General features: G+C 44.4%; 1 protein-coding gene across 5 annotated transcripts in view; it reads left to right on the top strand.

The window, feature by feature from the left end:
* Positions 1-22,612, top strand: part of CCM2 (CCM2 scaffold protein) — a 63,427-nt gene that overhangs the window by 28,696 nt on the left and 12,119 nt on the right. For 3 of the 5 annotated variants that reach the window (XM_053608933.1, XM_053608935.1, XM_053608931.1), the window contains exons 2-4: positions 1,026-1,199; positions 21,390-21,473; positions 21,915-22,098. In XM_053608933.1, coding sequence (XP_053464908.1) covers positions 1,026-1,199; positions 21,390-21,473; positions 21,915-22,098 — 442 coding nt within the window. Of the gene's footprint in view, positions 1-977; positions 1,200-21,389; positions 21,474-21,914; positions 22,099-22,612 lie in introns of those variants that run through there. The other 2 variants (XM_053608932.1, XM_053608934.1) reach the window with 2 other exon arrangements.

Below are 22,612 nucleotides of genomic sequence, written 5' to 3'. Positions count from 1 at the left end.
AAAATGGAAGAGGAATATGTTCTTGCTCTGACTTAGGTCGCACACTTTGTGATGTTGCTCTACTGTGGCTGCCCGTCAGTGTATTGTTCTCTTTGGGTTTATGTTCCTTGGGGCGACTGGAAACAGTGCCTGCAGTGTGATCTGTCAGCACAACTGGAGATTGCTTTGTGACTGAATCATTGTGAAGGAAAGCGAGTTTGTCTGTTACCCTCCTCTCTTGTTCTTTAAATTGGCTTTGCTGATAGGATTAAGCCTTTAGAACTCTCCTTAGATGCCAGCTAGGTGTGAGGTCATCAGAGTTAGGAGCTGGGCAGCTGCTCATCATGGCTTCTCTCCTGTTGATCTTTGTTGGTGTTTGATGTTCAAACCATCAGCTTTCAGAGCCATGGGGGCCCATGGAGGGGGAGGAATCCCATAAAAAGCATGTGAGCCATTAAGAAACATGCTTCTGTAGAATGTGCCCAACCTAGGCCATTGAGGCGTGTTCCTTGTTGATGCCAGCACTGGCCACATCAATCATCTCAGAGTTCTGTGGAATGAAGTATCCCAGAAGAGTGGGAGTATGTTATGTTTTGACTTCTGGGTGGAATCTCCCCCTTTCTGTTGCCTTCTCGCCAGCTAAAGTCATCCCCTTCTATGAGTCCTAGGAATAGGTGAAGAGCAAGGCCCCTGCATGTCAGGCACCTTGCCGGCTTGTGTGGTGGCTGTGGAACTCAGGTTCCTCAGGCTTGTGTGTTCTTAGCACCTTTCTCCCAATCTGGTTTGTTTCTGTAAGTGTTTGGTGAGGAGGGGGTTCTGATTGGAGCCTGCTGTGGGGGTCTCAGGTGCTGTCTAGACTCTGGGTCGCCCTGTCCTGGCAGGTGAGCTGCAAAAGGACTGTGATCATCTCATCCCTGAGGAGTTGCCAACCCCTCTTTGCATGGGGGCCGTGGTGATGGTTTTGGCTGCTTCTGTTTGTTCGCTGTAGGTACAACGCAAAGCTTTTGTGAATAATGAACTCCAATCATTGCCGTTTCTGCCTGCAGCCTGGAATTGTGTCGCCATTTAAACGAGTATTCCTAAAAGGTGAAAAGAGTAGAGATAAGAAAGCCCATGAGAAGGTGACAGAGAGGCGCCCTCTGCACACTGTGGTGCTGTCGTTGCCTGAGCGCGTCGAGCCAGACAGACTGCTGAGCGACTATATTGAGAAGGAGGTGAAGGTAAGTCGTCATGGGCCACAGGATGAGCCTGCCAAACGACAGCAAAGATCATGTTTGTGTCCGTCAAACACTCTGAGTCTATGAGACACTGCCACACAGACACCCTTATCTTGCCTATGGTGATACAGCCAATAACTGGAAGACCCAAGCCCCAGATTCCTGTCTTCTAACCCCAGTTTGTGGTTCTTTCTGCAGTAGCATGCCACCTTTTCTGTCTTTATGGCCTGGCCGTGCAAATAGCATGTGCTGCTCCACCAGAACAGGGTTGCAGGGCTGGAAGAAAACTCACGTCTCCTCTAGTTTGCAGATAAAGAGAGTTACTTGGTCAAGGTCATTGGTGGTTCTGAGTGTCACAGTCGCAGCCTAGAACCTGGGTCCTGATTCAGACCATGTGTTTGAAACCTGTTGTGGTGTCTCAAAGGCTGTGCCTAGAACACTGTGCATCAGTCTTGTGATGTGCATGAGCTGATTTTTAGTACCTTGCCTAAAACAAAAGTAAATGATAAAACGGTGTAAACCCACGAGATCAGAGAGAATGGGAAGGAGACAGTAGTGGATGTGGGTGATTCATGAACTCAGGAGAAGGAAAATGGTGAAGTGAGCTACCTGGGAGCTAGTACAGCCAGACCTGAGCCCCTTCGGAGGAGTCCGGGAAGCTTAGGAGGGGCATGCTTCTGTGGCATGTGCTCATTGCTGGCCACTGAATGTGTTCCTTGTTGATGCCAGCACTGGCCACACCTCTCACCTGTCTTCTCCGATGAAATGAAGTATCCCAGAAAAGCCAGAAAAAGCTGGAATGATATTAGACTTTGTCTCCTGGGTGGAATCTCCCCTTTTCTCTTGCCTCTGGCCCATCGAGGTTATCCCCCATCTGTGAGTTGCAGGAATAGGTGAACGTCTGAAGGTCCACAGGAAGGATTTCCACTTTCACTTGGCCCAGCCAGATGATTAGTCTACCACCACCACACTGGAAGGCAGAGAGCTTTGGACATTATGACACCTGACACAGGGGTGGGTGGGGGAAGACCCAGGCTGAAGCACAAGAAAGTTAAGTCAAAGCCTATAAGTGGAATCATGAGAATTCTGTGCCCCTTCCTGAGTCAGGCTTCCAGAATGCCTACAACCAGGCCTCTCCCACGAGGGACTTCTCGGAAGCTCAGTGTGGAAATTGAGCAGCCCATACTAGCCCTGGGGGTTACCATTCAGCCAGCCTAAATAAATCCTGACAGCTGGGACTCCTGCCAGGCACCCAGCTTCTGTCAGCTTTTCAGAGCCTCTTTTCAAAGATAGGGAGCTAAGGATAAGTATGCATTTGAGGTAAAGTTGCAGCCTAGAGATAGAACACAAGAGAAACACAAAACATAAACATAAAGGAAAGATCAAGAATGCAGAAAATAGAGGAAGGAATTTTAAAATGTATGTATTTTTTTTTTTTTGGCCAGGGCTGGGTTTGAACCCACCACCTCCGGCATATGGGACTGGCGCCCTACCTCTTGAGCCACAGGCGCCACCCATAAAATGTATGTATTTTTTTTTTTTTTTTATTGTTGGGGATTCATTGAGGGTACAATAAGCCAGTTACAGTGATTGCAATTGTTAGGTAAAGTCCCTCTTGCAATCATGTCTTGCCCCCATAAAGTGTGACACACACTAAGGCCCCACCCTCCTCCCTCCATCCCTCTTTCTGCTTCCCCCCCCATAACCTTAATTGTCATTAATTGTCCTCATATCAAGATTGAGTACATAGGATTCATGCTTCTCCATTTTTGTGATGCTTTACTAAGAATAATGTCTTCCACTTCCATCCAGGTTAATACGAAGGATGTAAAGTCTCCATTTTTTTTAATGGCTGAATAGTATTCCATGGTATACATATACCACAGCTTGTTAATCCATTCCTGGGTTGGTGGGCATTTAGGCTGTTTCCACATTTTGGCGATTGTAAATTGAGCTGCAATAAACAGTCTAGTACAAGTGTCCTTATGATAAAAGGATTTTTTTTTTTTTTTTTTTTGAGGCAGAGTCTCACTTTGTTGCCCTCGGTAAAGTGCTGTGGCATCACAGCTCACAGCAACCTCGAACTCTTGGGCTGAAGTGATTCTCTTGCCTCAGCCTCCCAAGTAGCTAGGATTACAGGTGCCTACTACAGTGCCTGATTATTTTTAGAGATGAGGTCTTGCTCTTGCTCAGGCTGATCTTGAACTCCTGAGTTCAAGCAATCTACCTGCCTCAGCCTCCCAGAGTGCTAGGATTACAGGCTTGAGCCACCGTGTATTTTTCAGAATAATACGAGGACATTTTGTTAATGATGACACGACAGGATTCTGCTTTCTTTCTTTTTTTTTTTTCCTGAGACAGAGTCTCACTATGTGGCCCTCAATAGAGTGCCATGGTGTCAGAGCCATAGCAACCTCAAACTCTTGGACTTAAGCAATTCTCTTGCATCAGCCTTCCAAGTAGCTGGGACTATAGGCATCTGCCACAATGCTTGGCAATTTTTTTGTTGTAGTTGTCATTATGGCCAGCACCCTAACTGCTGAGCTATGGGCACCAAGCCAAGGATTCTGCTTTCAAATAAAGAAAAGATGAAGGGAAGAGATTTTGGAATGAAAAGTGTGTTGTGTTAATTATATGTCTTAACAAATTTAACAGAGGGTTGAAAGATAAAGTTAAGAAAATCTCCCAGACAGATTAACAAATGGCAAAATTAGTTAGCAAAAGATAAAAAGAGGAAATTAGAGGATCTATCCATGAGGTTCAGCATCTGGCTCATAAGTAGAAAACATGGAGGAAAGAGCCCAGTGTAGGACTAAGAAGTATAAAGAAAAAGAATGAGAGGAAATTATTAAAACAATAAAGGAAGAACATTTTGCCGAATTAACGGATGGACTTTCTGCACTGAAAGGATCCTGTTATGATGACTAGAAAATCAGGTCTCTAAAAGCTGAACTCACGGTTGTTAGAGGATGTTCTACATCAAAACATACAGCAGACCAAAAAGAGGGAAAATACAGGTTCAGAGCTCAGGGGGTCTAGCACAGAATAGAACAAAGATAATTCCCTGGATGACAGAAAAGTGAAGTTCCAGGACAGGCATCTAAGAAACAAACTGCAAAAGCTCTGAGAAAGCAAAGTACAGATTGTGTGTTTGGGTAGAAGGATATTATGAGCGGCTTCTGAAGAATTAAAATAGTATATAGATACATTTTATTGCTACTGCAATCGAGTTTGTGTAGTATCTGCACAGAAATCAGAGGAGAATTGTGAATCGAGAAACAGATCCATGCAAATATACCCAGCTGATTATTGACGAAGATGCGAAAGCAGGTCGATGGAGGAAGGACAGCTTCTCAACAAATGGTGCTGGGACAATTGGACCTCCGTAGGGAAAGCTTGAACCTGGCCTTAAACCTCACACCCTATACAAAAATTAACTCAAAGTAGATCATGGGCTTAAATGTAAAACTGTAACTAGGAAAAAAAAATCCCAGAAAATCTTCAAGATGTGTAGGGCAAAGGCGAAGAGTTCTTAGCCCTAACATTAAAAATACATAAGAGGAAAAACTGATAAAATATTTGGACTTCCTCAAATCTTAAAACCGTTGCTCTGCAAAAGAAGATGAAAAGTAACCTACAGACTGAAAGGAAGTATTTGCAAACCACATATCTGACAAAGGGCTCGTACCTAGAATGTATAAAGAACTCTCAACTCAACAGTAAAAAAAGCAAACAATCCAATCTGAAAAGAAGGGCAGCACCTGTGGCTCAAGGAGTAGGGTGCCGGCCCCATATACTGGGGGTGGCAGGTTCAAGCCTGGCCCTGGCCAAAAACTACAAAAAATAAAAAAAATGAAAAGAAAATGACCCATTTCAGAACATGGGCAAAGACAGGAAGAGATGTTTTACTGAGGAGGGTATGGCAATTAAGCACATTAAAAGATGTGCAATATTGTTATTGGGGAAATGCAGATTGAAAGCACAGTGAGGTGTCACTACACACCTAACTGGCTAAAATAAAAAGAGGATAAAATGCTAGCAAGGATTCAGAGGAACTGGACCCTTCCTACTTTGGCTGGTGAGAATATAAATGGTACAGTCACTCTGGAAAATGGTTTGGCAGTTACTTTCTTTCTTTTTTTTTTGGTTATTGGCTGGGGCTGGGTTTGAACCCGCCACCTCTGGCATATGGTACCGGCGCCCTACTCCTTGAGCCACAGGCGCCACCCAGTTTGGCAGTTTCTTTAAAACAACATCCACTTGCTGTGTAAGTTGGCAGTTGTGCTCCTAGGCATTTATCCAGGGAAATGAAAATTTATGTTCACATGAAAACTTGCATATGAATATTCAAGGCAGTTTTATTCATAATAGCCCCAAACTGGAAACAGCCCCCAAATCAGTATCTTTTGGTGGGTAAAATGTTAAACAAAATGAGGTCTGTTCTTACCACGGAAGACTGCTCAGTAATGAAAAGGAGTGAGCTACTGATAACACGGTAACCTGGCTGGATCTCCAGAAAATTATGCTCAGTGAAAAAAGCCATTCCAAGAGGTCCTTCATATAATATTTTTGAAATGACACAGTTACCGAAATGGAGAACTGATGAGGGTGAGGTGGAGGTGGAGGGCAGCGGGTATGCCCATGTGCGGGCAGCAGGAGGGATCCCTGTGATGGGCGTTCTGATCTTGACTGTCAGTGGCCATGACTTGGTGTGATGTGCTACCTTGGCACAAGACATTCCCTTAGCGCGTAACTGGGTAAAAGGTATAATGGATTTCCCTGTGTTGATTCTTAGAAATAGCATGTGAATTTACAATTATCTTAGAATAAAAAAAGTTTAATTATAAAGAAAAGGTTGCATATGAACAAAATTATAATTTCACTACTATTTGGCACATCAGTGAGGTAGAATGTGGATAACAAAATGATTTAAGTGCTAAGTAATGATTAAGTGAAAAGTTATGTAAATAGTAAGAAAAAAGGAAGAGGAAGTGGGAGCAGTGATATAATTGGAAGTCAATAAATAATGTCTTAAATTGATAAATCAAGTGATAGCTGTATAAACCCATTACTTGGAAAAATGGCCCTAGATGCCAAAAGACCAGAAGACAGGTGACTGCCTCCTGGAAGTGATTTATAGGGTCGTCCTGATTAGCACAGTAGATTGTTAGGCAGTTCTTTGGACTATTTGCCCTTTTACATTTGTTTGTACATTTATTACTCTGATAAAATAAAAATGATGACAACAAAATCCAGCGGTGAGGAGACATTTAATCCTATATACGCCAGGGTGGTTCTTCATGGAAAGTAGTTTGTATTTAGAGTGAACATTAATAAAACAAAGTTCAGAGGAATTTGGTATTAGCTTCTGTTTTTGGAATGCTTACTGTGTGCAGCAGCACTGTGAACATTTTTAATCCATATTTCTCATTTAATTTTCACAAAACCTTTATGAAGTAGAAGACATTTGCCCCAGCCCAGCGGTGCAGCATGGGTGGAGCTTCCTGGAGGCCCCTTAGTTGTCGGTGACTGTGTGAATAGACTCAAACCAGGCTTGCTGTGCAGTTTTAATCCTGGGAGAGGCAATGGGTTGTTAATCACAACCGTGATACCAAACCCAAGAAGGTTCTTGGTTAGATTTATTATTATTTAAGGAATATTTAGTTGAGGCCAGGTATGGTCACTCACGCCTGTAATCCTAGCACTCTGGAAGGCTGAGGCGGGAGGATCTCTTGAGTTGAGGAATCGAAGAGCAGCCTTAGTAAGCACAACCCCATCTCTACTGAAAGTAGAAAAATTAGCTGAGCGTTGCTGTGGTGCGTGCCTGCAGTCCCAGCTACTTGGGAAGCTGAGGCAGGAGGATTTCTTGAATGCAGGAGTTTGAGGTTGCCGAGAGCTAGGCTGACACCATGGCCCTCTGGCCTACTCAATAGAGCAAGACCGTGTCTCAAAACAAAACAAAACATTTAGTTGAATATGTAATTTATGTACTTGGTACAAAGTTGAAATGGTACAGAGAGATTCTAGGTTAAAAGAAGTCATGAGCTTCCTCTGTGGAAGGAATTGTTTGATGCCAGCTTCTCATGTCCTTTTCCACAGATAGTCTATCCATATACAAGCATACACATTGATTAGTTTCCCAGGGGATTACGTGGTGTGCCCTGTTTGTGTCTTGCATTTTACAGTCAAAAATACGTCGTGAGTGTGCACATTAGGACATATAAAGCTGCCTCATCCATTTTAATAGCTGTACAGTATTCGTTTGCATATCTATACCATATTTTATTTAACTAATGATTTTTATTTTTATTTATTTATCTTTTTACATTTTTTTTATTTTTTATTTTTTTGCAGTTTTTGACTGGGGCTGGGATCATATACCTTTGATATATGGGGCTGGTGCCCTACTCCTTGAGCCACAGGCACCACCCTAATGATTTATTTTTTAAATTTCAGATTAATATGATGGTACAAACCATTAGATTATATAATTTACACATGTAAGGTTAAGTCCGCGTTGTACCTGTGTTTGCACCCAGGGAGTGTGCCATATATCCATACATTGTACCCATTGGGTGGGTTCCTGCTGAACCCCCACCCCCTTATATCCATACATTGTACTCATGAATTTAATTTAATTTTTCTTGAATTTAATTTTTTCTTGAATTTAATTTTTTCTCTTATTTGGGTCTGTCATTATTCATCTCCTAGTTTCATAACCAATGATCCATTAATACCTATTTAATTTATTTTCAACTATTATATACATTTTACTGTACATATAGGATAAATTGTAGAAGTGGAATTTCTGTATACTTTAAGGCTAGGTTACTTTTTAATATGATAGACATCTCTAAATTGTGCTTCAGGAGGAAATTTAAGTCAATGGATGCCATTGGTGTCCATGAGAGTGCAGTCAGCCCTCCATATCTGTAGGTTCTGCATCTGTGGATTGGACCAACTGTGGATCAAAAACATTCTGGAAAAGGCCGGGCGCAGTAGCACATGCCTATAATCCTACCACTGTGGAAGGCCAAGGCAGGTAGATTACTTGAGTTCAGGAGTTCAAGACCAGCCTAAGGAAGAGTGAGACCTTGTCTCTAAAAACAGCCAGGCATTGTGGTGACACCTGGAGTCTCCAGCTATTCAGGAGGCAGAGGCAAGAGGATCCCTTGAGCCCAAGAGTTTGAGGTTGCTGTGAGCTATGACTCCAGGGCATTCTACCCAGTGCAACAAAATGAGACTCTGTCTCAAAAAAAAAAAAATGCTGTCACCTAGTGATGTAGCCTTTGTAATGCTATAGCATGATGTGTTACCTTTTCTATATTTAGATATGTTTAGACACAAACTTACCATCATGTCACAGCTGCCTACAGTATGCAGTGCAGTGACATGCTGGGCAGGGGTGCAGCCTGGGAGCATGGGCCACCCCACACAGCCTGGTGCACAGGAAGCTGTGTGTGTAGGTTTCTGTAAGAGCACTCTGCAGTGTTCAGTCAGCAACGAACTTGCCTAAGGATGCTTTTCTCAGAATGTGTCTGTATCAAGTGACACATGACTGTTAGAAGAAAGGATGAGTATAGGTCATCTGTAAATTACTACCCCATTTTGGATAACGCACTGGAGACTATCTGCAGATTTTGGTATCCTCAGTGTCCTGGAAGCATTTCCCCTAAGATACTGAGGGACAGCCATGCTTGTTTCTCCACACTCCAAGGAACAACACCGTGTCTGTTGAAACTTTCTGATCTTTGCCAATCCAATAGTTGTAAAATGTTTTATTTTACAGTTTGCACTTACAAGTGAGGTTGAATATCTTTTCAAAGGTCAAGAGTTGGCTGTCTTTCAAACTATCTTTCTGGATCCACTGCCTTTCCACTGCCCCGAGGCAGAATCTTACTCTGTGGCCCAAGTAGAGTGCAGTGGCATTGTCACAGCTCACTGCAACCTCAGACTCCTGGGCTCAAATGATCCCCTGCCTCTGGCCTCCCAGAGTGCCAGGATTATAGGCAAGAGCCACTGCGCCCCGCCCCATTGCCCATTTCTTCTTTTTGTTTCTTCTTTTCTGATGTGTTCTTAGTAGCTCTCAGTGTGTCAGGTAAGTTAGCCCTTTGCTGTGAGTTACCTGCGTGCGTTTTTCCCAAGTCTGTCATTTGCCTTTTTGTTTGTAGTTGTCTTTAGCAGCAGAACTTGAAACTGGAGATCGTGTTTTACTGAATCTGTTGAGGGTGTGCTCAGAAGAGTGAAGGAGGCAGGGCAGAGCAGAGGAAAGAGATGAATGAAGATTGTAGGCTCAGGGGCCACCTCCAACCTGATCAATGCCTGGGTTGTGCTCTGTGAAGACGGACGCAGTGGGGGTTTATCCACCCACACCCTGAGCGCCCACACTCAGGGGCATCTGAGTGGGAAACCACAGTGTGTGCTACACTCTGCTCTGTACGTCCCCATCTACTTGTTTCTCGCCTTAAGTTCATGCCATCCAGACTCAACTTCTCCAAAGTCCCTTGGTCGTAATTTCTGGAAACCTTTCAGAAAAACTTCAGTGGGTCCTGAGGCAATGTTCTACCTGCTGGGGACACAGCCCCATTTAGTGACAACTGTGTAGATATGGACTGCATCTTGAAGGAGAGGGAGGATCCTTCTAGGGTGTCATTGCCCAGCTGGTGTCACAGCTGTGCCTGCTAGAAGCCATTCCACCACGGCCTAATGGCAGCTCTGGGCCGGTCAGGTACTTGATAGGACCTTGGAATTCCATCGTCATGTGCCTCTTGCTGAACCTCCTTTAGCACAAGCGAGTCTCTTGATTCAAGATGAAGTTATGTGTCATCTCATAACAGAGATCAGACTTTCCCTGAGAGTGGAGAGTGGGCGGGCAGGAGAGGCAAACTCACACCTGGCGCACGCGCCGTCCTCAGCACAGAACCGTTTCCTATCACATGGTCAACGGCGTGCTACTGCATTCAGGGGGCTACCGAGCAGCTGGGTGGTCTACTTGAGGGATGATGCCCTAGAACCTCCTGCTGGCAGGTCTGCTGCTGTGAAGGGCTGTCCTGCAGTGGCTCATCCCCAAGTACGGGAACCAAACATGGGCCTTCTCCTTTGTCAGCTGTGCATTGGGAACCCTATCTGAGGCCATAGGTGTAAGCCAGTGACAGACTGCTGCACAGCGCTCCAGGCAGGTGTGAGTCTGGGCCACCTGCTGCTGCAGCTGATGCTCTTAGCACAGTCCTGGGCTGAGACCAGCACTTGAATGTGAATGTGTACTGTTGTCCATCCCACATGTGTGAGCAGTTCCTCATAGGTTTCGGAAAGAAGCATTTAATGTTGCAGTGCCGCAAACCCTGCATCCATGAATGTGTTTGGCGATTTGAATAAAGATTCCATTTACTTTCAGTCTGTGGCAGTCCACTGTTATTCGTCATGAGGCATCCAGTTTCTGCAGGAGCCAGGTGGGGCCTGATAGGGGGACCACCCGCCCTGCATCATTGAGTCTCTGGGAGCAGCACTGACCTCTGCTTTTCCACTGGAGAATGATACTGTTTGAGGATTTACCACTGGGGCTGGTCTCGAGCTCCTGAACTCAAGCAATGCACCTGCCTCAGCCGCTCAGAGTGCTAGGATTACGGGTGTGAGCCACTGTGCCCCGCCTCAAAAATTATTTTTAGAAGTTTCTATTTAGAGCTTCCTCCCCAACGCAAACCCCAAACAAGATGCCTATTGCAGTGGTGATGTTCCCAGCATGAAGTGTGTGGGCTGCGGTGCTCCACAGAGGTGGGCTAGGTGGATGGCACGGTTGGGTCATCTAATGCCAGAGCTAAGTGGGCTGATGACTGCTGGGCGGTGTCCCCTCGCCCTCTCACCATTTACTGCAGTCTTTTCTCTCTGAGCTGTGCTCTTGACTTGCTCTGACTAGTTCGTCAGGGCAGCCTGCAGTGGGTGTGGGGTGGCGCGGCTTTGCTCTAGATGGCACTTGTTGGCCAGCGTGATTACCCAGGGCAGACAAGGCCATTGTGAGAGCTGTCCAGGAGACGAACTTTGTCCCATCCAGAATTTTGACAAGGATTACAGCTATAATTTTTCTTTATTGGTAATAGTTGTTTTTTTTTTAAAGCATCGTGGTCAGATTTTGGATAACGTTGAAGATAGTGATGGTAACATTGTGTCACCCCAACCCTGGGGACAATTCTGTAGATAAACTATCAGAATACTTTTGTTTCAGCAAAGCATTTGGTCCGTCCCCCATCTTAGTCAACAGTTTTTATTACCCATTTGACTGAAAGCACAAAATAACATTTTTGAATGATGGAAAGCTGAGAGGGATAGCAAAAAACCTGAAATTATTGAATAAAGCTAATAAGATAAATTTTTTATTGTGGTAAAATATATATAACATAAAATTTAGCATCTTAACCATGTTCAAGTTTACAGTTAGTGGCATTAGGTAAATTCCCATCATTGTACAGCCATCAGTACCACCCGTCTCCAGAACTTTTTTTATCAGCCCAAACTAAAACTCTGTGCCTGATAGAGAATGAGTCCCCATGGCCCCTGCCCCCAGCTCCGGGAACCCCTGCACTCCTCTCTGTCCCTGTGATCTGACTGCTGTAGTGTAAGTGGAGTCATATAAGACCTGCCCTTTTGTGACTGCCTTATTTCACGTAGCACAATGCCCTCAAGTTTTTGCCATGTTATAATTGGTCAGACTTTCCTTCCTTTTTAAGGCTAAATGATATTCCATCGTATTTACACATAGACCACATTTTGTTTATCCACTTTATGAACATTTTCTACCTTTTGTCGATTGGGAATTTTGCTGCTAGGAACGTGGATATGCAAATATCTTTTTAAGTCCTTGTTTTCATTTCTTTTGTATAGGTACAAAAGAAGTGGAATTTCTGGATCCTATGCTAATTTTGTGTTTTAATGTTGTCAGGAGCCCATCATACTGTTTTCTGCTGTGGCTGTGCTATTTTACATTCCCATCAGCAATGCATAAGGGTTCCAACTTCCTTATAGCCTTGTTAATACTTGTTATTTTCCCATTTTAAAATAGCCATCCTAGTGCGTGTGATGGCATATCTTATTGTGGTTTTGATTTGCATTTCTTTTTTTTTTTTTGCAGAGACAGAGTTTCACTTTATGGCCCTCGGTAGAGTGCCGTGGCCTCACACAGCTCACAGCAACCTCCAACTCCTGGGGCTTAAGCAATTCTCTTGCCTCAGCCTCCCGAGCGGCTGGGACTACAGGCGCCCGCCACAACGCCCGGCTATTTTTTGGCCGCAGTTTGGCCGGGGCCAGGCTTGAACCTGTCACCCTCGGCATATGGGGCCGACGCCTTACCGACTGAGCCACAGGCGCCGCCCCGATTTGCATTTCTTTAATAATCAGTGATGAGAATCTTTTCATGTGCTTATTGGCCATCTGTATATCTTCTTTGGAGAAATGTCTATTCAGGTCATTTACCCATTGGGTAGTTTGGGATTTTCTTGTTGAATTGTAGGGTTCTATATATAGTCTGGGTATTAATCCCTTGGAACTATTTTCTCCATTCTGTGGGTTGTCTTTTCTTTTTCTTTTTTTTTTTTTTAACTGAGATAGGGTCTCACTTTGTCACCCTTGGTAGAGTGCCATGATGTCATAGCTCACAGCAACCTCCAACTCTAGGGCTTAAGTGATTCCCTTGCCTCAGCCTCCCGAGTAGCTGGGACTATAGGTGCCCACCATAAGGCCCAGTTATTAATTAATTAATTTTTTTTTATTGTTTAGCAGGCCCAGGCTGGATTCGAACCCACTAGCCCCAGAGCATGTGTCCAGTGCCCTAACCACTGGAGCTGTGGGCACTTTGTGTTGTCTTTTCAATGTGTTGATTGTATCTTTTTTTTTTTTGAGACAGAGTCTTACCGTGTCACCCTGGGTTGAGTGCTCTGGCGTCACAGCTCACAGCAACCTCAAACTCTTTGGCCTTAGGCAATTCTCTTGCCTCAGCTTCTCAAGTAGCTGGGACTACAGGCACCCGCCACAACGCCCGGCTTTTTTTTGGTTGTAGTTGTCATTGTTGTTTGGCAAGCCCAGGCTGGATTCAAAACCCCCAGCTCTGGTGTATGTGGCTGGCACCTTAGCTGCTTGAGCTACAGGTGCTGAGCCAGTTGTCTCTTTTGATGCATAAAAGTTTTAAATTTCGATGAAGTCCAGTTTATTGCTTTTTTTTTTCTTTTTTTGCCTGTGATTTTGGTGTCATATCCAAGAAATTCTTGCTAAACCTAGTATGAAGCTTTTGCCCTATGTTTTCTCCTAAGACTTTTATAGTTTTAGGTCTTATGTTTAAGTTCTTGTCCTTTTTCAGATATATTATTAGATAAAGGTCCAAACTTCATTCTTCCACGTGAAGATATCCAGTTTTCCCGGTACCATTTGTTGAAAAGACCATCCTTTCCCCATTGAGTGGTTTTGATACCCTTGTTGAAAATAATTTGACCATATATGTGAGGGGTTATTCTCGGACTCTCAATTTTATTCCATTGGTCTGTATATCTGTCTTTGTGCCAATACCGCACTTTAAAAATTATTCTGATATAGGGCGGCACCTGTGGCTCAGTCGGTAGGGCGCTGGCCCCATATACCGAGGGTGGCGGGTTCAAACCCGGCCCCCGCCAAACTGCAACCAAAAAATAGCCGGGCGTTGTGGCAGGCTCTTGTAGTCCCAGCTACTTGGGAGGCTGAGGCAAGGGAATTGCTTAAGCCCAGGAGTTGGAGGTTGCTGTGAGCTGTGTGAGGCCACGGCACTCTACCGAGGGCCATAAAGTGAGACTCTGTCTCTACAAAAAGAAAAAATAATAAATAAACAAATAAATAAAATAAAGGGTGGCGCCTGTGGCTCCGTGAGTAGGGTGCCAGCCCCATATGCCGAGGGTGGCAGCCCCGGCCAAACTGCAACAACAACAACAACAAGAAAATTATTCTGATGTAGTAAGTTTTGAAATCAGGAATTGTGAGACTAGATGACACGTAATAATGCTGATAAATGTAAGCAAACATCTGCATTTGGTTCACATGATTAGATAAGAAGTGGATGGAAAGGCTGCAGCTAACAGCAGATCTCTGGAAACACTCTAGAATGTTTATTGACAACAGATGACCTCTCGGTTGGTAAGCTAAGTGTGAGCCAGTTGTTAGATATGCTGCTTATTTATTCCTAAACCATTCTGATTGTCAGAGGAGATTCCCACCCCTGTAGATATTGGGGAAACCAATAGAAACTTTTGTTTTCTCCCTTTTTTTTTTTTTTTTGTTTTTGGCTGGGTCTGGGTTTGAACCCTCCACCTCTGGCATATGGGGCTAGCACCCTACTCCTTTGAGCCAGAGGCGCTGCCCCTGAAACTTTTGTTTTATTCCTTCTCCTCCCCTTCTACATCAGTCTTAGAAAATGATGAGCTAGAGAAAACTTTCCAGAATAAGTATGCATTTCTACCCACTGGTAGTTCAGGGATCTTCAGATTCAGAACTTCAGCTTACTCCGAGGTTACCCATCTGACTAAGCCCAAATGACACTAGTATTTGCCAGCGTGCCCTGAATGTGCTCCTGCCAGCTACTCGTCTGTTTCCTCCTTTGTCTAGTGACAAGGCTGCGTTGACAGCAGTAGGTAGATGGGCTCATGTCACCATGTTTACCTGGCTTGGATTTGGAGATCTCCAGAGTGATGTCCTTCCTTGGTTTCCCAGTCAGAGAGGTCATCTGTAAACAAAGACAGTTTTATTTCTTCCTTTCCAATCTGCATACCTTTTATTTCCTTCCCTTGTCCAACTACATTAGTTAAGACTTTCAGTATGACGTTAAATAATAGCAGTGAGAAGGGACATCCTTACCTTGTTACCTTACTTCCTGGGGGGAAGTATCTAGTTTCTCACCATTAAGTATGACGTTGGCTATAGTTTTTCTGTAAATGTTCTTCCTTGCTTTGCTGAGAGTTTTTGTCATGAGTGGGTATTAGATTTTGCCAAATGGCTTTTTCTGCATCTATTGATATGATCATATGATTTTTTTTGTTTGTGTAATGGATTACGTTAATTGATTTTTTTTTTTTTTTTTTTGAGACAGAATCTTACTTTGCCACCCTCGGTAGAGTGCTGTAACGTCATAGCTCACAGCAACCTCAAACTCTTGGACTCAAGCAATTCTCTTGCCTCAGTCTCTCAAGTAACTGGGAGTACAGGTGCCTGCCACTACACCTGGCTATTTTTAGAGATGGGGTGTTGCTCTGGCTCAGGCTGGTCTCAAACTCGTGAGCTCAGGCAATCTACTGAGCTCAGGCCTCAGCCTCCCACAGTGCTAGGATTACAGCCGTGAGCCACAGTGCCCGGCCTTGTTAATTAAATCAGCCCTGGACATCTGGATAAATCAAGCTTGGTCATGGTGTGTAATTCCTTTTATATATTATTGAATTTGATTTACTAATATTTTGTTTAGAAATTTTATATCTATGTTCATGAGAGATAATTGGTCTATAGTTTTCTTTTTCTTTTTTTTTGAGACAGAGTCTCACTTTGTTGCCCTCGGTAGAGTGCAGTGGCGTCATAGCTCACAGCAACCTCAAACTCTTGGGCTCAAGCAATCCTCTTGCCTCCCAAGTAGTTGGGTGCCTGCCACAACACCCAGCTATTTTTAGAGAAGGTGTGTAGCTCTTGCTCAGGTTGAGCTCAAACTCTTAAGCTCAGGCAGCCCTCCTGCCTTGGCCACCCAGAGTGCTAGGATTACAGGCATGAACTACCGCGCCCCTCCTTAGTTTTCCTTTCTTGTAACATTTTTATCTGGTGTTGATACCGCAGTAATGCTGGCACCATAGAATAGGTTAAGAAGCATTTTCTCTATTTCTATTTTCTGGAAGAAATACAGAGAATTGATACAATTTCTTTCTTAAATATTTGATAAAATTTGCTAGTGAACCTCTCTGGACCTGGAGCCCTCTGTTTTGGTAGATTATTAATTACTGATTCAAATTCTTTAATAGACCATAGGCCTATTTCCAATTGTCTGTCTCTCCTTGTGTGAATTTTGGCTGGTTAGGTCTTTTGAGGAATTCCGTTGTGGTCTGAGAGCAGATGTATAGTTTCTATTCTTTGGAATTTGTTAGGTGTGTTTTTGGCTCGTAAATGGTTTGTCCTGGTGAATGTTCGATGTGAGTTTGAGGAGAATGCGTATTCTGCTGTTGTTGGATGAAGTGGTCTAAAGATGTTCATTAGATCCAGTTGATAGATGGTGCTCAGTTTAACCAGGTCCTTACAGATTTTCTCCCTGCAGCATCTGTCCATTTCTGATATAGAGAGTTGGAATCTTAAACTATAATAGTAGATTTGTCTTTCCGTATAATAACAGAAATTTCTGTTTGTAATTCTATCAGTTTTGGCCTCACATGCTTTGATGCTCTGTTGTTAGGTATGTGCATGTTTAGGATTGTTATGCGTTCTTGAAGAATTGACCCATTTATCATTATAGAATGCCCCTTCTCATCCTTTATTTTCTTACTCTGACGTCTGTTTTGTCTGAAATTAATACAGCTACTCTAGCTTACTTTTGACTAGTGTAAGTATGACATAGCTTTCTCTATCCCTTTACTTTTAATCTATATGTGTCTTTATAATTAAAGTTGTTTTATAGGTAGAGAACCACTGTAGTTGGGTCTTGATTTTTTAAAAAAAAATCCATGCTTATGGTCTTTGTCTCTGAATTCGTGTGTTTAAAACACTTACACTTAAAGTAATTATCAACATAGCTATATGAATATTTACCATGCCCATTATTTCTATTAATTGCCCTGTTTTGGGTTTCTTTTTGTCTTCTACTCTTTTTCTGCTTTTATCCTGTTTAGTGTCCCCTGATTTCCCTGGATTTGTGGGTTGGTGTCTGACATTAGTTTGAACAAATTATGAGCCATCATTGCTCCAAATAGTCTATTCATTTCTTGCTTTCTTCTCGTATTCTCATTATATGTATGTTACATCTTTGGTAGGCAATTTTCTTGCCTCAGCCTCCAGAGTAGCTGGGACTACAGGCGCCCAGGACAACGCCCAGCTGTTTTTTGTTGTTGCAGTTTGGCCAGGGCCGGGTTTGAACCCACCACCCTCGGTATATGAGGCTGGCACCCTACCCATTGAGCCACAGGCACTGCCCTCACAGCTCCTGGATATTCTGTTTCATTTCTCTCATTCCTTTTTTCTCTTTTCAGTTTTGGAAGTTTATTGCCACATTCTCAAGCTCAGAGGTTCTTTCTTAGGCTGAGTCCAGCCTACTAATGAGCCCACCACAGGCATTTTTCATTGCTGTTACAGTGTTTTTTGTTTGTTTTGTTTTGAGACAGAGTCTCATTATGTCAACCTCAGTAGAGTGCCATAGTGTCACAGCTCACAGCAACCTCAAACTCTTCAGCTTAGGCAATTCTCTTGCCTCAGCCTCCCAAGTAGCTGGGATTACAGGTGCCCTCCACAACGCCCGGCTATTTTTTGTTGTTGTTGTAGTTGTCACTGTTGTTTAGCTGGCCTGGGCTCAGTTCGAACCCACCATCCACAGTATATGTGGCCGGTGCCGTAACCACTGTGCTACGGGCGCCAAGCCTGTGACAGTGTTTTTGATTTCTAGCATCTCCTATTGATTCTTGCGTAGAATTTCTACCTATCTGATTACATTGTCCATCTGTTCTTGCATAATGTGCACATTTTCCATAAATCCCATAGCATATTAATCATAGTTGTTTTAAATTCCCAGTCTGATAATTCTAAAATCTCTGCCTTATCTCACCCTGGTTCTGATGCTGGCCCTATCTCTCCACTTTTTTGCTTTATAATTTGCTATTGAAAGTGGGACATTCCTGTGTAATGTGTAAAAGGAACATTAGGTATGAGGAAAATAGGTCTTATTGTAAGGTTGTATGTTTATCTAAGAATTGGGCTGTGTTTACTGTTTGCTGTAGCCATAAATGTCAAAAGATAAAATCTTTGGTGTCCTTATTTTTGTCTTTCATTGCTTTTGGGTTTTCCTGAAGGTTCCTTCCCAAATAGGGCCTAAGGCCTGAACTTCTTCTTTTTTTTTTTTTTTTAAGAGACAGAGTCTCACTTTATTGTAGAGTGCTGTGGTGTCACAGCTCACAGCAACCTCCAACTCCTGGGCTCAGGCGATTCTCTTGCCTCAGCCTCCCAAGTAGCTGGGAGTACAGGTGCCTGCCACAACGCCCAGCTATTTTTTGTTGCAGTTTGGCCGGGGCCGGGTTTGAACTCGCCACCCTCAGTATATAGGGCCGGCTCCCTACCCATTGAGCCACAGGCGCCGCCCCAAGGCCTGAACTTTCAGTTGTAATCCCCTGTTATTATAGAGGAGCCCTGTTGGTGGTGGTCGTGGTCGGGGTGGTCTACACTCCTGCGGTTTGGTCTCTGTGTTAGCAGGCCTATGCCCCTGGGCTGTGAGCTCTATAGTGTTTCTCAGTTTTGTCTTGTTTTTTCTTCTTTAGGAGAGACAGCAGGCTAGAGGAGGCAAAAATTGGGTATTTCCCTTCTCCTACGTGGTTAAACTCTGGTAAAATAGTTTTCCTTGAGGAAGGAGCTTTGTTAAGGATAACAAAATGTGGCCAGGTGCAGTGATGCTCACCTGTGATCCTAGCACCCTGAGGCTGAGATGGATGGATTGCATGAACTCAGGAGTTCAAGACCGGCCTGAGCAAGAGCGAGACCCCAGCTCTACTAAAAATAGAAAAACTAGCCTGGCATCACGGTGGGCACCTGTAGTCCCAGCTACTCGGGAGGCTGAGACAAGAGGATTGTTTGAACCAAGGAGTTTGAGGTTGCTGTGAGCTGTGATGCCACGGTACTCTACCCAGGGGTGACAGAGTGGGACTGTCTCAAAAAAAAAAAAGTTCTGGTCATAATTTTATTTATTTATTTATTTATTTATTTTTTTTGTAGAGACAGAGTCTCACTTTATGGCCCTCGGTAGAGTGCCGTGGCCTCACACAGCCCACAGCAACCTCCAACTCCTGGGCTTAAGCGATTCTCTTGCCTCAGCCTCCCGAGTAGCTGGGACTACAGGCGCCCGCCACAACGCCCGGCTATTTTTTGGTTGCAGTTTGGCCGGGGCCGGGTTTGAACCCGCCACCCTCGGTATATGGGGCCGGCGCCCTACCAACTAAGCCACAGGCGCCGCCCTGGTCATAATTTTAAATGGTTTCTTTTTCCTTTCCCCTGCCAGAAGCAAGAAGGGATTTTTCTTAAGTCTTCACCCTGAGAACCCAGTGGGGCTCCTAAGAGGTAAAACTCAGGCCACTATGGGGTGCCCAGTCACTAGGTTCCCAGGAGTTTTTACGTCAAGCTGGTCCATGTGCAGTGTCTAGTGCTTTTCAGCTCCCCTTTCCTCTTCAGAGTTTCTGCTCCTGGTGAGCTGTGATTCTCAGCATCCACCTGTCTCCCTCACTCATTTTGGAGCATTGTTTTTCCTTGTGACCTCAGTTATCTGAGGGATGTAAGAATAGTCATTGATTTTCAGTTCGTCAGCCCTCTTCTTATTGTGAGAAAGGGCATGGTGACTGCCAGGCTTTTTACACGGTGGACTGAAACTGTAAGTCTATTTTATTTTAACAGAGAAACTAGGTACGTGAGGTAGTGAATGACTGAGGAAGGTCAAGAATAAGAAGGCTGTTCTGCGGTGCATCTTACAAGGGTATATGTGAAACTTAGTAAATGTAGAATGTAAATGTCTTAACACAATAACTAAGAAAATGCCAGGAAGGCTATGTTAACCAGTGTGATGAAAATGTGTCAAACGGTCTATAAAACCAATGTATGGTGCTCCATGATCGCATTAATGTGCACAGCTATGATTTAATAAAAAACAAAACAAAAATTAAAAAAAAAAAAAGAAAAAAAGAAGGCTGTTTTGCCAGGCGTGGTGGCTCATGTCTTTATTCCCAGCACTGTGGGAGGCTGAGGAGGGAGAATTGCTTGAACTCAGGAGTTTGAGACTTGCCTGAGCCAGAGTGAGACCCCAAATCATTAATAAAATGAAAAACCCAGCCAGGTGCTGCAGCGAGCACCTGTAATCCCAGCAGCTTCTGCAGGCTGAGGCAGCGGGAAGCCCACAGCCTGAGTCTGAGGTTGTAGGGAGCTATGATGCCATTGCACTCTGCTCAGGGCAGAGGATGGGACTCTGTTTCACAAAAAAAAAAAAAAGAAGAAGATGAAGGCTGTTCTCTGGAAGAAATCAGTAGCCTATTTAAAAATGCTAAAACATTAAAAACATTGTTAGTTAGTAAGATGCAGATGGGAGCCCAGCAGGTACAATGCTGCCACTCACAGCGTCCTACTGAGCCAAGTGCCTCATGACCAAGTGTAACAAGAGAAACTTCATGTCTTTGTTTTGTGCTGCTACAGCAGATTTCCACCGACTGGGCAATTTATAATGAGCAGAAATTTATTTCTTGTAGTTCTAGAGGCTGGGAAGTCCAAGGTCAAGGGGCTCCATCTGGTGAGGACCTTCTTGTTGTGTCCTCTATGGTGAAAAAAGGAAGGGAGAGAGAAAGAGAGAAGGGGGCTGAACTCATCTTTTGATTAGGAGCCCACTCCTGTGATGACAAATCCACCCCTGAACAGCAGCATTAATCCACTCAAGGTGGCAGAGCCCTCATGGCCTAATCATCTCTTAAAAGTCCTACCTGCATACACTGTTACATTGGGGATTAAGTTTTCAGCACATGGTTTTTAGGGGACACATTCAGACCAGGCCATAGCACTTCATGTCTCTGTTTTTGCTCATTTCTCAGTTGTGTTGACCTTGGCATTTTACGGAAGTTTATTTTTAGGGGGTTGTACGTGGTGCCATTGTTTTCAGTTACCCCAACAGTGACCAGAAAACAGCAGCCATCCCTGTTTCAGAGTGCAATTCTTACCAAAACTAACTTTGAGATGCCTTTTGCAGGACTTTTGATGACTACCTTGAATACAGAATGGTAGGAAATGGGTGAAGGTGATCCTCAGCCAGGAAATATTTATGTAAAAATCCAGCATTCACTTCCAAGAGTTGGGCTTTTATATGAGCCGGGGTGGAGATGCCTGGTGGTCCAAGCACGAGGCACCCAGTCTGTACTCTGCAGTGGCAATGGTAGTGTTGGCTCAACCTCCGTTTCTTACGGTGTTTTTTTTTCCTTCACTTTCTTTCAGTATTTAGGTCAGTTAACGTCTATACCAGGATACCTGAATCCCTCCAGTAGGACTGAAATCCTGCATTTCATAGACAATGCAAAGGTAACCCTGTCCCTTGGCCTGCGCCAGCCCTTGGTCCCCTTACTCTTCCTTTCATGGCTGTGCGGGATGACCCAATCCCGTCACATTATGGGTGCCCTTGACTCTGGATATTAAGACTGTTCTTCAGTCTGAACATTAACTTTATCCTCCTGACTTGCTTCACATGGTTTGGGTCTATTTGTAAAGTTTACACTCTCAAGATATTCCAAACCACATGCCATAAGCCTGGATCTAAAGGCAGTTCCAGAAGAATCCTCCAAATGGTTGCATGCATTCGTATCCCTGGAGTAAGCACCACCGTGCTGAAGGAAACCATATTCACCTTATTCACGTAGCCCTGCTCACATGCGTGACATGGGCCAGCCTGGTGCTCCCAGGACAAGAGCCCACTGCTGGCCCACAGCTACCTCCACCATTTCTGATGCCCGTGGTTCCTCCCAGAGAGCCCACCAGCTTCCCGGACACTTGACTCAGGAGCACGATGCTGTGCTCAGCCTGTCTGCCTACAATGTCAAGCTGGCCTGGCGTGATGGGGAGGACATCATCCTCAGGGTACCCATCCATGACATCGCTGCCGTCTCCTATGTCCGGGATGACGCCGCACACCTGGTCGTCCTGAAGACAGGTAGGGAATCTGGGATGTCAGGGGTCATGCAGGCCCTTGTCCTAAAGAGTATCTCTGAATTTCATGAAGCTCCAGGAACAGTTTTGCAGCTTCATGTTGGGTCTCACTGCTTGTTATGACTGAGAATTGGCCCTTCTGATTCTTGAGGCCAGCCAGAGGAGGGCTTGAGATCAGCTCCTAGCACAGCCTTTGGGGGCTCAATAAGGGGTGCAGTGTCTAGTACCTCTGCCCAGTGGGTCCCCTGTGTCCCCCCAACCCCAGTACACTGGAGTTGCCCATTGTCCATGCATGGTGGAGCCCCAGAGAAAAGGCTGCAGGTAGGGGCCTCACCTCAACTTGGCCAACGTCCTGAGTGCTGCACATGCAGACCCAGACCCTCCAGGAGCTCCTGGTCTTGGAGGTTACTCTGAGTGTGTCCTTGCTGTTGGCTGCCTTCACGTTCAGATGGAATTAGCAGAATGTTATTTCTGACTTGTTCTCTTAATTTATTTATATTGCTAATAAGCACAGCACT

This window comes from Nycticebus coucang, chromosome 11 (genome assembly GCF_027406575.1).
Source record: "Nycticebus coucang isolate mNycCou1 chromosome 11, mNycCou1.pri, whole genome shotgun sequence".
Classification (NCBI taxonomy): Eukaryota; Metazoa; Chordata; class Mammalia; order Primates; family Lorisidae; genus Nycticebus; species Nycticebus coucang.
Note: the sequence above shows the minus strand (reverse complement) of the source record. Positions and strands in the feature narration are given on the sequence as shown.